This window comes from Engystomops pustulosus, chromosome 8 (assembly GCF_040894005.1).
Source record: "Engystomops pustulosus chromosome 8, aEngPut4.maternal, whole genome shotgun sequence".
In the NCBI taxonomy this organism is placed as follows: domain Eukaryota; kingdom Metazoa; phylum Chordata; class Amphibia; order Anura; family Leptodactylidae; genus Engystomops; species Engystomops pustulosus.
Genome location: NC_092418.1, coordinates 61,666,094 through 61,681,132, shown reverse-complemented (window position 1 = coordinate 61,681,132; position 15,039 = coordinate 61,666,094). Strand labels below are relative to the sequence as shown.

At 43.6% G+C, this 15,039-nt stretch overlaps 1 protein-coding gene across 17 annotated transcripts in view; it reads left to right on the top strand.

The window, feature by feature from the left end:
- The window catches only part of GULP1 (GULP PTB domain containing engulfment adaptor 1), a 657,395-nt gene that overhangs the window by 439,445 nt on the left and 202,911 nt on the right, over positions 1-15,039 (top strand). For 16 of the 17 annotated variants that reach the window (XM_072120987.1, XM_072120984.1, XM_072120982.1 and 13 more), the window contains one exon: positions 2,365-2,502. The exons of the other annotated variant lie outside the window; for it this stretch is intronic. In XM_072120987.1, the coding sequence (XP_071977088.1) occupies positions 2,365-2,502 (138 nt within the window). The remainder of the gene's footprint in view (positions 1-2,364; positions 2,503-15,039) is intronic. 17 annotated transcript variants of the gene reach the window in all.

Genomic DNA, 15,039 nt, shown 5'->3' with positions numbered 1-15,039 from the left:
ACAGTAGAAGATTGGAAAAACGTTGCCTGGTCTGATGAGTCTCGATTTCTGCTGAGACATTCGGATGGTAGGTTCAGAATTTGGCGTCAACAACATGAAAGCATGGATCCATCCTGCCTTGTATCAACGGTTCAGGCTGGTGGTGGTGGTGTCATGGTGTGGGGAATATTTTCTTGGCACTCTTTGGGCCCCTTGGTACCAATTGAGCATCGTTGCAACGCCACAGCCTACCTGAGTATTGTTGCTGGCCATGTCCATCCCTTTATGACCACAATGTACCCGACATCTGATGGCTACTTTCAGCAGGATAATGCACCATGTCAAAAAACTGGAATCATCTCAGACTGGTTTCTTGAACATGACAGTGAGTATTCAAATGGCCTCCACAGTCACCAGATCTCAATCCAATAGAGTATTTTGGGATGTGGTGGATCGGGAGATTCGCATCATGGATGTGCAGCCGACAAATCTGCGGCAACTGTGTGATGCCATCATGTCAATATGGACCAAAATCTCTGAGGAATGCTTCCAGCACCTTGTTGAATCTATGCCACCAAGAATTGAGGCAGTTCTGAAGGCAAAAGGGGGTCCAACCCGTTGCTAGCATGGTGTACCTAATAAAGTGGCCGGTGAGTGTACGTTCATTTTTCTGTAAAATTTACACTTTTCCAAAAGATAAAAAGAGAAAACCCATTACAATTTGTTCTGCAATTCCTCCCTAGTATAGAGTGGCCGTTACTCGTTTTATGGGCGCACAGCGAGGCGCGAAAGGGAAGTGCCATGCAGCTGCCAGGATTTTTGTTTTCCCATTAGTCCCTTTTGTAGGCTTTAAAATTTTAGCATTTTCGTTTTTGGGGCCATGTGATGACAGTTTTTTTGCGGGATGAAATGCTTTTTACAGTTAAGATTTTGGGGTTGTTATCCCCTAATTTAGGAAATTAAGGACCTTTTGAGGGCAGGAGTAAAAAAGCATCAATTCTGTAAAGGATTTTTTTACTTTTTTTTTTTTATGTTCACCGTATAGCCTAATAATCATGTTATCTTTATTCTATGGGTCGATACGATTAAGGAGATACCATATTTGAATATTTTTTCTTACATTTTACTAAATTTTCCAAAGAAAACCATAATGTGGGAAAAGTCTATCATTTTTGCATTGCCGTTTTCCAAATGGCATAACATTTTTAATTTTTTGACTATGGAGCTGGTTGATGGCTTTGTTTTTTGCAGGACATGTTGTACTTCGCAACAGTATCATTCTGGAGTACATATGTTTTTTTATCACTTTTTATTGCATTTTTTGTCGGATTGTAAAGCTAAAAATCATAATTTTTGGCGGGTTTTTTTTACAGTTTTACAGGCGTTCATCGTACGGGTTCAAAATTTACTTTTATTCTACTGGTTGTTACGGACGCAGTGATAATATATATGTCCATTTGTGCTATGATTTTGACTTTTTTGGGGGTTATATGTCTCTTTATATTTTATATAGGGCTTATGGGCACTTTTATTGATTTATTTATTTTTTTAAATACCATTTCCACCATTACTATTTCCACCATAGGACATGAGCAAACAATCATCTGATTGCTTGTTCACGATAATACTCAATTCAATAATTATAATTATATATGCAATAATTATATATTGAAGGCTATTAGCAGTGTCAGCCTATGCACATTCATCAGACCCCAGGGCTGCCATAGCAACGATCGCACCCCTCAAAAACGGTGCGGGCAGGGAGGGGGAAAGACCCCCTAGTGGGGGAAAGACCCCCAAAGGCAGGTTAAATGCCGATTGATCTTGAGCTGAACCAGCATCAGCTCTGCGTCCGATATATCCGACGCTGAGTGCTAGGTCACTGCAGAGCGCTAGGGGGTTAATATATTATTTCCCTAACCATTTACAAACTGTTAATGGTAACTACAAGAACAGAACACAGATTATAACAATAAGACATATAACTTTTTAAAGAGAAAAGTAAACCAATGGAATCTGTAATTTATCTTCTTGTAATCTCTGTGGCCATCTTAGCTATTATCTCCATGAAAAATTGTGTTCTCCCACACTCCAGACACCATATTTTATTAATACCGCCTGAATATTTTCCAGGGATCTAGAGAGAGTTTAGGAGTGGATCTGTTTTATGGAAACTAGCCATTGAACTTTTTAATCATTAAGTATGAGGTCTACACTATAAAATGAAGTACTAAAATAAAAAAAAGACCCAGAAGTAAAGAAAAGAGACATTGATCTTATTTATTTGTACATCCTATGCTGTATATTTCTTATAGTTATTATGTATTACTAATGTAATTTAGATTGCTTAATGAGCTGTCTTCAATTGCTTTTCTTTTTATATAGGAGGTGCTATACAACTGTCAACTACACAGGATATCATTTTGCGCCGATGATAAAACAGACAAAAGGATTTTTACATTCATCTGCAAAGATTCAGAGTCCAATAAGCACTTGTGCTATGTGTTTGATAGCGAGAAGTGTGTAAGTATGCCAGATGTTTTAGGGCGTTGTTTTTTGTCTTACATGGAAAGGGTTTGGCTTGGCTAAAATGGCTTGGAACTAAATGAAATCTGCAGATGTTTATTTTCATTAATGACTCCAACTAGTCATGAGAAAATAGATCAAGATGTTTCATTTATATTTCTTCCCATGACTTAATTCATGCAATTTTAAATAAGTGTTTTCTAGCTTAAAGGGACTCTACCACCATCATTCAAACCTCTAAACCACTAAACATCCTCACAAGTAGGATATGAAATATCCATTCTATCAGTACCTCTTTATGTTAAATCTCAACATATATAGATATATATATATATATATATATATATATATATATATATATATAAAACTTTCTAGAGATTCAAATATATATTAGCCAAGAAGAGTCACTTTTTGCCCCACTCCCCAAGCCCACAAACAGTACTTTTTGCTGTAATATGTATGTCCCCTGGAGGTCTTTTTATCACATTTCTAGGTTACAGCATGAATGAATAATTTTCTTTTATTCTTTTGTAGAATGCCCACCCCATGCATCTGGCATCCCAGCCCTGCCTTCTAGATCTCCAGATAGGTGGAGAATGTCACCATAATTAGAAGCCAAGTCACTCAGAAAGCAGGGTTGTACAAAAGAATAAAAGATTATTTTTCATTCATGCATCCTCAAGAGGACGTATGTATTATATAAGAAGGTACTGTTTGTGGGCTTGGGGGGGAAGGGAGGTTAGTGTGGTGACAGGTTCTCTTTAATCAAAAGTATTTTTGCTAATACAACAATGTAGTAAAAAAATACTGTAAATATAGTAGTAGATTGCACTTCATTGTCATACCTGCATATTTTAGGTAACTTGATTTTTTTTGATGATTTATTTGGTTATGTTTTTATATTAAGTTAAAAGATAATCCTTTATTAGTCCCACAGTGTGGAATTTCCAAATGTTACAGCAGCAGAGAGAGAGTACAGATAGTACAGTACAAACAATGATAGAACAATACGTAATATTTAGAGATGAGCGAACACACTCGTCCGAGATTAATGCTCGTTACGAGTATTTCGCCAGCTCGAGAAAATGGCATCTCCCGCCATTGTGATTTTTGGCGGCCAGAAACAGAGCCAATCACAAGCCAGGAGACTCTGCACTCCACCCAGCATGACGTGGTACCCTTACACGTCGATAGCAGGGGTTGGCTGGCCTGATCAGGTGCCCCTGGAATAGACTAGCCCCTGCCCGCACTGCTTGGATCATTCTCTGTCTGGATGCCGTTAGGGAGAGAGCTGCTGCTTGTCAGGGAAAGCGTTAGGGTGTTATATTAGAATAGTGTTAGGTAGGAGTGATTCTACAAGAACCCAACAGACCTTCTTAGGTCTACAATAACGTTATATATATTTTTTTTATTTGCTTGTGGCTGGGCTTGCTGGCACTAGTAGTGCAGCTAGTACCATATTGTGAGGAATTTGCAGGGAGACTTGCGACCGTTGTGTTTAGCTCTTAGTGACACACATATCCACCTCAAACACCGAAGTGGGACAATTTATTAGGGGTTTGATTTGAATTAGGCACAGTCTGCTGATTTTTTTTTTTTTTTACGTTTATTTACTTTTATAACTCAAAGTCATCAGGCACAGCACAAAATCCAGTTGTGTGCTGTCAGTGTAGGTTAGAAACTACAGTGTAGGATAGCATTTTTTTGTTTTAAAAAAAAAAACACAAAAAAACTAAAAAAATTTACAGTTTACACTTTAATTTTGAAAATGTTTAACCTGAGGGCTAGGGGTAGAGGACAAGGGCGTGGACGTGGGCGTCCAACTACTGCAGGGGTCAGAGGCCGTGGTCCTGGGCGGGGTGAGACACCACCTGCTGATGAGGGAGCAGGGGAACGCCGCAGAGCTACACTCCCTAGGTTCATCATGTCTCAAGTTACTGGGACTCGTGGTAGAGCACTGTTGAGGCCAGAACAGTGCGAAGAGGTGATGTCGGGGATTGCAGACAATGCTTCTAGCCATTTGTCCACCAGTCAGTCTTCCACGCAGTCCACCCATGTCACTGAAATCAGCACTCCTCCAGCTCCTCCACCTCAGCCTCCTTCCCCTCAGTCTGCCCCCTCCCAGGGAAATTTGGCATTTGAACCGGCATACTCTGAGGAACTGTTTTCTGGACCCTTCCCACAGTCACAAACCACTTGTCCGGTTGCTGCTGAGCAATTTTCCGATGCCCAGGTTTTCCACCGGTCGCAGTCTATGGGTGATGATGACATTATTGACATAGTGGAAGAAGTGTGTAAAGAGGTGTCGGACGATTAGGAGACACGGTTGTCAGACAGTGGTGAAGTTGTTGTCAGAGCAGGAAGTCCGAGGGGGGAGCAGACTGAGGGATCGGAGGATGATGAGGTGACAGACCCAAGCTGGGTTGATAGACCGGGTGAACACAGTGCTTCTGAGACGGAGGCGAGTCCTATACCAGAATAGGTTGGAAGAGGCAGTGGTGGGGCCAGACAAAGAGGCAGGGCCAGAGCTGGTGCATCAGCGCCAAAAGTTTCAAGTAGTCAAGCTCCCGTGGCGAGGGCTAGATTTTCAGAAGTCTGGATGTTCTTTAAAGAAACACCAGATGACCGACGGACTGTGGTGTGCAACCTGTGCCAAACCGGATCAGCAGGGGTTCCACCACTACTAGCTTAACTACCACCAGTATGCGCAGGCATATGAATGCTAAACACCCCACTCAATGGCACCAATTCCGTTCACCTCCAGCCGGGCACACCACTGCTCCTTCCCCTGTGTCATCTGCTAGTGAGCCCCCTGCCCAGGAGCCCGGCCCAAACACCTCCCGTGCGAAAACCCCATCTTCGCCTCCACAATCCTCCACAGCATCCACCAGCGTTCAGCTTTCCATACCCCAGACGCTGGAGCGCAAAAGGAAGTATAGTGCAACCCACCCACACGCCCAAGCCCTCAACGTCCACATCTCCAAACTGCTTAGCCTGGAAATGCTGCCCTATAGGCAGGTAGAGACCGAGGCCTTTTGAAACCTCATGGCGGCGGTCGCCCCTCGGTATTCGGTCCCCAGCCGCCACTACTTTTCCCGATGTGCCGTCCCAGCCCTGCACAAGCACGTGTCAGACAACATCATCCGTGCCCTGACCAACGCCGTTTCTGACAAGGTCCACCTGACCACAGACACGTGGACGAGTGCTGCAGGGCAGGGCCACTATATATCGCTGACGGCACATTGGGTTAACTTGGTGGAGGCTGGGACCGAGTCTGACCCTGGGGTTGGTCATATACTGCCGACGCCGAGGGTTGCGGGCCTACCTCGGTCCAGGTCTCAAAGGCCTAGTATGCCTCCTCCACCTCCTCCTCTGAATTACCATCCGTGGGCATGGCGCCATCAGTCGGTAGCTCTAGGCACAGCCGCAGTGCCGTCGCTAAGCGACAGCAGGCGGTGCTCAAACTGCTGAGCCTAGGCGATAAAAGGCACACAGCCCAAGAGCTATTACAGGGCATCACGGCGCAGACTGATCTGTGGCTGGCACCGCTGAACCTAAAGCTGATCTTTACAGAAAGATGGTGAGGGAGTAACTAGCTGACCATACCATCGTCCTAAATGATCACACAGCTCCCTACAACTACTGGGTTTCAAAGCTGGACATGTGGCACGAACTGGCGCTGTACGCCTTGGAGGTTCTTGCCTGCCCTGCCGCTAGGGTGTTGTCCGAGCGGGTTTTCAGTACAGCTGGTGGCATCATCACCAATAAGCGTACACGCCTGTCGACTGACAGCGCTGACAGGCTGACGCTTATCAAGATGAATAAAGCCTGTATTTCTCCGGATTTTCATTCTCCACCAGGTGAAAGAAGCTCAACCTGAATAATGTATGCACTCCTCCTCCTCATTGTCCTCCTTCTCCTCCTCTTTGTACACTAAAGCAGAGGAAACTGGCTATTTTTTGCCAGGGCCAACTGGCTCTAGCTATAGTACTCTATGTATTTAATTTTTCTGGAGGGCCACCTACTCGGTTCTCTGTTTTAAGCAATTTTTGGGAGTGCCACATACAGGCACTCAATCTATTTAATTTTTCTGGAAGACCACCTACCTGCTCCTCTGGTTTGAAAACTTTTTTGGACTGCCACATACAGGCCCTCAATTTATTTAATTTTTCTGGAGGACCACCTACCTGCCCCTCTGGTTTGAAAACTTTTTTGGACTGCCACATACAGGCACTATCCAAATTAAATTGTCTCCATAGCAGCCTCCACATGTCGTCTCTTTAGCTGGCTCCACACGTTGTCTCCATTGCTACCTCCACACGTCATCGCCATAGCTGCCTCCAAAAGTCGTCCATATAGCTGCCTCCATACATGGTCTCCTTATCAAACCAACTTTGTCAGGCAGAATTTTGGGTTGTTTTCATGGCTTTCACATCAAACTTGTTAACTTTGTCGCCACCCTGCTGTGTTATCCACAAAATATACTGGCAAACTTTTATCATTTACCGATATTATTTCAGCGCTTCTTGCACATCTGTTTACATTCCCCTCACCCGCCATAACCCAAACTTTTAAGAACACTACTACACTTGATCTTATACAAAAGGTTCTTAGAAGTGCTGTTTGGGGAGTAGCCGAGAGACAGGGGCTTGGATAGGCGAAAGCTCGCCTGGCAGCGGAGCGCCAGCTCCATCCCAAGATCCAACTAACATAGTTTTAACTGCAGCACCTTTAATCTACTACTAGTACACTGCCTCCATACATCGTTCCCTTATCAAACGAGCTGTGTCAGGCAGAATTTTGGGTTGTTTTCATGGTTTCCACATCAAACTTGTTAACTTTGTCGCCACCCTGCTGTGATATCCACAAAATATACTGGCAAACTTTTATCATTTACCGATATTATTTCAGCGCTTCTTGCGCATCTGTTTACATTCCCCTCACCCGCCATAACCCAAACTTATAAGAACACTATTACACTTGATCTTATACAAAAGGTTCTTAGAAGTGCTGTTTGGGGAGTAGCCAAGAGACAGGGGCTTGGATTGGCGAAAGCTCACCTGGCAGCGGAGTGCCAGCTCCATCCCAAGATCCAACTAACATAGTTTTAACTGCAGCACCTTTAATCTACTACTAGTTCACTGCCTCCATACATCGTCCCCTTATCAAACGAGCTGTGTCAGGCAGAATTTTCAGGTGTTTCACCAGATACATAGTGGAACTCGGCCCATCTGTCGCCGCCATGCTGGAGACCTGAAGTTGCAATCATAGCAGCGCAATATGGATGCCCCATACTGTCGCTCTTAATCATGGAACCATTTCCGAAAAAACAATTAAAAATAGAACCACTATGCTATTCCATTATTACTAGGTGAAATATTCAAACGACCCAGCCTGCTTTGAAAATTATAATTTTTTCAAAGTAAACGCTTCTGGCCCCCCCGGCCCATTTTGGGTGGGGAGGAGCCGAGAGACAGGGGCTTGGACAGGCGAAAGCTCGCCTGGCAGTGGACCGCCAGCTCCATCCCAAGATTGGGCAGCCTCAGAGGCATCCATGCATGCTGCCCCTGCTGTTTCCTGTCCATTTTGCCTCCACGATCCTCCACAGCGTCCACCAATGTCTCATTTCAGCTCTCTGTACCCCAGACGCTGGAGCACGAGAGGATATGAAGCACATCATCCCCTTATCAAACGAGCTGTGTCAGGCAGAATTTTCAGGTGTTTCACCAGATACATAGTGGAACTCGGCCCATCTGTCGCCGCCATGCTGGAGACCTGAAGTTGCAATCATAGCAGCGCAATATGGATGCCCCATACTGTCGCTCTTAATCATGGAAGTTGTCTCCATGGCTGCCTCCACATGTCGTCCCCTTATCAAAAGAGCTGTGTCAGGCTCATTTTTCGGGTGTTTCACCAGATACGTTATGGAACTTGGTCACTATGTCGCCACCATGCTCTGTTATCGATTAAATATACCGTCAACCTTTTGTTCACATAGGAAATCATTTCAGCGCTTCTTGCTCCCCTCCTTTGGTGAAGCCTGAGTCCATTTAGGGTATGTCGCCATGACACTCTCTAGCCTGCCGCTGCTGTCGCTGCCTTTGCATGCCATCCCCTATAGTGTCAGGGTCAATTATTGCATGTTTTAGATGCTATCTAGCCTCATTCGGTCACTCTGTCACGGCCATGCTGTTGCCCATAATTTTAGCATAATGGTACGGCTAAGCAGCCTCAGAGGCATCCATGCATGCTTCCCCTGCTGTTTCCTGTCCATTTCCGTGGTGTTTCCATCCTTTTCTGAGGTTCCCAGGTGTTTGGCCAAGCTTCCCTGTGCAGAGCCTTGGTCTCCTTGAAACTTGCTCGAGTCTCCCATTGACTTCAATGGGGCTCGTTATTCGAGACGAGCACTCGAGCATCGGGAAAAGTTTGTCTCGATTAACGAGCACCCGAGCATTTTAGTGCTCGCTCATCTCTAATAATATTAGATATAAATGAACAAAAAGAAAAAAAATATATCAAAAGAAGACAAAAAAAAAGGAAATCAAAGGTCGGCAGTTTGGTATTCAGTCTGTGGATTGCACCTGCCGAAAATAGTTAGGTGGTGAGCACAGGTTACTTCCATTTGGGCCTTGTTGGTTGAGCAGCCTGATTGGAACGGGAAGGAATTACTTCCGATAACGCTACCTTTTTACACTTGGGGGGGAAGCACTTACGTGTGCTACAAATGCCACCACAGTCTCATGCTTTGGATTGGAGCTATTCCCTAGAATAGATTTCAACTTACACAATATTCGACTCTCCGCTTCGACCTGCACTGAGTCAAGAGGACCCACCAGGGCAGAGCTGGCTTTCCTTATCAGTTTGTCCATCCTGCTCCTCTCCCTGGCTGTGATGCTGCTTCCCCAACAGACTACACCAAAGACAATGGCCACTAAAAAGTTGACGAAGGTCTTCAGAAGTGTCCCCTGCACTCCAAATGTCCTCAGCCTCCTCAGCAGGTATAGCCTGCTCTGACCCTTCCTGTAAAGTGCGTTTATATTCTATGCCCACTCCAGTTTATTGTTTAGAAGGACACCCAAGTATAGGACTTCACTTCCTTAATGCCTGACCCCTCTATGACCACTGGTTGAGAAGGAGGACTGCGCTTATGGTAGTCCACCATCTCCTTGGTCTTCCCAGCATTAATTCTAAGGTGGTTTTGCTGGCACCAATCCATAAATTATTGGTTCAATTTTTTTGTACTTCTTGTAGTTCATTGAATTGTATCTGAAGTCTTCTTTTTTTTTTTTTTAATTTTAAAATTTTTTATTAGTTCAAAATTCACGACAATGGCAAGTCATCATAACTTACAATTTCGTTACAATAGCTTACAATTACATTAAGAGTAAAAATACATATTCAAATTTATTGATGTACGTTGCATGGGGGTTTAGGGTAGGCTTTAGAAGGGGGAAGGAGAGAGGTGGGGAGGGGTAATGTTCTTATAGTTCTTCGCTCCAGTTCAGCTTATGTCTGTGGATCATTTGGGATAGGGTGGGGTGTGGCAAGGAATGGGATAGGAAAATATTGAGGGATATATTTAGTCAAAAACAAGTTAACATCACTTAATTCGTGTAACTATGAGCCGAACAACTGGTTGTGTATGTCTTTGTTATGGGTGTAAGCTACCCAGATAAACTGGGGAAGGTGGTGATAGTATTATCTGTCCTACATAATGTCGTAAAAAGTAGTCTTTTAGTATTTCCCTACTCCTGTGTTCTCTGTGTTTGAGAGGCTATCCAGCTCGTAGTTTGCCGACAGCCTCATTCATCACCCTTGTCCCGGAATTTAGACCACGGCTCCCAAATCTTTGAGAATTTGTGGTGTTTGCTAGTCTCCCAGTGGGCAAGTTCTTCCATTCTATAGATGCTGTCTACTCTGTTCAGCCATTCTTCTGTTGTGGGTGGTTCTGGATTGAGCCACTTGGGAGGTATCATTAGTTTGGCAGCCTGAACTAGATGTGTTGCTAGATGGTTTTTTTGTGGTCGCCAAGATTTGTTGGGTAACCATAACAGCACTGATTCTGGGGACAGGGAGATATAGGTACTTGTGATTTTGCGAACTGTATCTTCTACCTCTTTCCAATATGGTTTCAGTGTTGGGCAGGACCAGTATATGTGTAGTAGAGAAGCTTTGGGAGCGTTGCATCTCCAGCATACGTCTGTTTGCCTAAGACCTATATCTTTTAGCTTTGTTGGTGTATTATACCATCTGGTCATTATTTTGTAGGAGTTCTCCTGGATTTTAACACATCTTGAGAAGCCATGTGAGTTATTGTGTATAGTTTTGATTTGTTTGTCCGTTATGGACATCCCTAAGTCCTTTTCCCACATGCCTATGTAGGCCGGCTTGACCTCTTTGTCTTTGGATAATATAATGTCATAGAAGATTGAGACTAGTTTAGGTTTGGGGATTGATTGTAAGAGCCACTTTTCCAGCCAAGTGGGGTCCTTCAGTGTGGCATGTTTCTTGTGAAGTTCTTTCTTATACTTGTTAAATTCTGCCTCATGTAAGAAATTGTGTGGGATATTAGAGGTCAATCTTGCTTGTATAAGGGCTGAATTATCGTTTTTGTGCAAGGAACGGAGCGGGGTCTTACGGAACTGTTTCCACAGACTTTGAGTAGGGTTCGCTGTGGGATTTAAATATAAAGGTAGTAGATCGCTAGGCAAAAGCGTGGGGGGGTTGTGGAGGGCTGCCAAATGTTCACAAGCCCATTTAATTACTTTGATTGTTCCCCTCGTAAGTAAGTTAGTGCAGCTGCCTGGGGTGTTAATGTTCCAAAGTTTGGCTACGGATTGATAGCTAAGGGTTGACATTTTTAGTTCAGTGCCTAGCGTAGCGTATGCCGGGTTAAATAGTTGTATCCACCTTCTTATTTGTATTGCCCTATAATATGCTATTGGGTCGGGTAAACCAAAGCCTCCCATGTTCTTTTTTTTAATAAGTCTATCATATTTAATCCGTGACTTCTTGTTTCGCCACAAAAAGTTGAGAAATAATGATTTTAGTGTGTTAAAAATGAGTTGGGTACTTCGATGGGTACCATCTGCATTACGTACAGGAGAGTAGGCATAATGAATGATTTTAGTAAGTTTTTACGACCCATCCAGGAAACATAGGGTATATCTAGTGATTTAAGTTGTGTTGTTATCTGACGAATCATTTTAGTGTAGTTGGCTTGGAATAGATCTTTCCCTGACTTTGTGATCTGAATACCTAGATATGTGAGCCGTTCGCTTTGCCAACGGAATTGCGCTGTTTCCTTTAGTATTTTTAATACAGATGGAGGTGCCGAAATATTCATGGCCTCTGATTTTGAGTAATTTATTTTGAAGTTAGAGACCCTGCCAAAGGCCTCAAAGACTTCAATAACATATTTAACAGAGACAAGTGGGTTTGTTAGCATCATTAATAAATCATCCGCAAATGCTGCGTTTAGATGAGTAGTACCCTCAATATCTAGTCCCTGGATATTCGGATGTTGCCTAAGTGCCTGCAGCAAGGTCTCCATTACTAGAATGAATAAGGTTGGGGATAATGGACATCCTTGGTGGGTGCCATTTTTGATAAAAAATTTACCTGATAGGGTTCCGTTGAGCCTAATTCTAGCACTTGGCGTGCTGTAAAGCGACATTATCGCCTGTACAAAGGGGGGTGGGAAGCCAAATTTTTGAAGGGTGGCGGTCATGAAGTTCCAGCTTACCCTATCAAAAGCCTTCTCGGCATCAGTGCCAAGAAGGACCATGGGTGTTTTTGATTCTGACGCAAAGTGTATGGCGTTAAGTATCCTCACCGAGTTATGATTCCCCTCTCTCCCCGGTACGAACCCAGTTTGTTCTCTTTGTATGAGGCCCGGTAGGAATGTCTTCATTCTGTTTGCTAAAATTTTGGCCCAGATTTTAATATCGACGTTTAGTAGCGATATGGGCCTGTAGCTACCACACATCTCTGGGTTTTTACCCGGCTTGGGTATAACTGTTATTATGGCTTCTAAAGCCTGTGTAGGTAGTTGTTGACCCTCTAGTAGTGAGTTACACCATTTAGTCAACTGGGGGAGGAGGACATCTTTAATTTTTTTGTAATAGCTTATGGGGAGACCATCGGGTCCGGGGCTTTTGCCTAGCGGTATGGAGGCTATGATGTCTTTCACCTCGTCCATTGTTATAGGTGTGGTTAGGGAATTTTGTTGGTCTGTAGTTAGGGCAGGTAGGTTTAGGGAATCTAGGAAGGTCTTAGTTTCATTAGGGTGTTCAGGATGGGTATCTGAACCCTTGTCTGTGAGGTTGTATAGGTCATGGTAGAATTTCCTCATTCTTCTGCTATGGTTTTGGTGTCTGAGACTTTAACCCCCTCTGTTGTAGTGATTGTTTGACGTGTTTTTCTCTTTCTTTATGAACCAAGTGGGCCATGAGTTTATTTGCCTTGTCTCCATGTGCATAATACTTAAATTTTGTGCGTTGGTAATTTAAGGCTGCTTTTAGGTTTAGAAGGTCTTTAACCTTTTTCCTTAAAAGAGAAAGCTCGTCCATTTCCTTATTTGTGACTTTCCTTTTATTACTGTTTTCTAGTTTGGCTATTTTCCCCAGCAATTGATTGAGTTCCTTTGTTCTCTCTTTTTAGTCCATGCCCCTAGTGACATTAATTCACCTCGTATGTATACTTTGTGTGCTTTGGGTGTTGTCTTTTAGGTTAGGGTCATTAAAATAGTTATTTAACTTCTTTTTTATATTGGTTAAGTTGTTTTCCCTATCTAATAGCGTTTCATTTAACCTCCATACACTAGATCTTTCCGGTAAGGTTTTGAAGCTTAGTGTTGTTGTTACTAGTGCATGGTCTGATATTGAGATGGGGCCCAAACGTGATCCTTTAAGCATGTCTGTCATGTGTCTGGATACTAATATGTTGTCTAGTCTTTGATAGGACTTATGCGTTTTGGAGAAGTATGAGTAGTCTTTATTTGACGCATTGCATAGGCGCCATGTGTCTAGCCAACCAAGTCGGGCGAGATACTTACGAAAGGCCAGTAGGACTTTTCTTGAGAACACTGATTTCCCTGTGGAGCTATCTAACTGTGGGTCCAGCATTATGTTGAGGTCACCTCCTAGGATTTTTAGCCCTTCTGCTAGGGTGTCTACTTTAGCGAATATTTCTTTTAGCCAGCTGATCTGACAGTTGTTGGGGGCATAGAGTGCGACTAGGGACACTGCTACTGAGCCTATTTTACCATTGACCAGCAGGAATCTACCTTCTGGGTCTGAGCAGGTCAGAGTGTGTGTGAAGGGAATATGTTTGGCGATTAAGATGCTCACTCCCCTTGCAGCCTTTTTAAATGTGCTATGGTAGAGATGCGAGAAATAAGTGGAGGGGAGTTTTGGGATTTTGCCTGTTCTCAGATGCGTTTCCTGTAGCATACAGATATCAGATTTTTCTCTCTTGAGTAGGGTAAATATTTGAGACCTTTTCTGAGGCGTGTTCATGCCTCTTACATTGAACGTGGTTACATTAATGTCGGACATATTGCTTAAATTGGGTTAGGTTGCTAATCATTCTTAAGAGTATATATACACACCAGTGAGTAACTTTTAAAACAAGGTATAACAAGGCTGCCTTTAACGTGTGCAGCTTTAACAACACATAGTATTGGTGGGTATGTGAGACTTCAGTCTCTGGGAAAAGGGTGTAGGGCCAGGGGTCTGGTTCGGCCGATATAGGGGTATCCGCAAGAACCAGGGCCCTGGGGGGGGACCAGCACATGGTGGTGTGTGCCTGATCGGGTATTACAACTCTCAACACTATATTAACATAACATGTTGTATAAGTTAGGAGGCCTCGATCATAGCCAATTAGGAAAGGAAATGTTGTGTAACTCACGGATTCTCAGTTAGAAATGTTACTGAAATGATAACAGTTCTTGCTGCGTGTACTTCGGGCGAAGTCTGGAACTTTGTCACAGTCCCTCAAGATGCTTCTAGGTCGCCGGTTGTCCTCTTCTTTTGTCTAGACGATTTACTTTTTCCCACCGGAGTACACTTTTCCAGGGGAGGCAGGGTTGGTAGATCCATCTGCTGCTCTGTGACTGGTAGCCAAGACTGGATGTCCATGGGTTCTGTGTCTAAGATAGCCCATGCTTTGCCGAGATCCTTGGAGCTCTTGATGGTACATCTTCTGCCTTCTATCTGGAAGGTGAAAAGGGAAAAGCCACTTAAAGATTATTTTCTTACTTCTTAGGAGGTCGGTAAGGGGTTTGAGGAGTATGCACTTGTATAGTGTAGAAGGGGCTATATCTTGATAAATGTAAACTTGATGGTCTTCAACACTTATAACTTTCTTTTCTCTCGCTGCTCTTAATAAGTCTGCAGTGTTTTGGTAGCTTAGCAGGCCGCAGACAATGTCTCTGGGTGGTTCAGTGTATTTAGGTGGAGGCCGAAGAGAGCGATGTATGCGCTCGATTGTTATGGCATTAGCTTTCTCCGCACCTACTAGGCCCTTGAA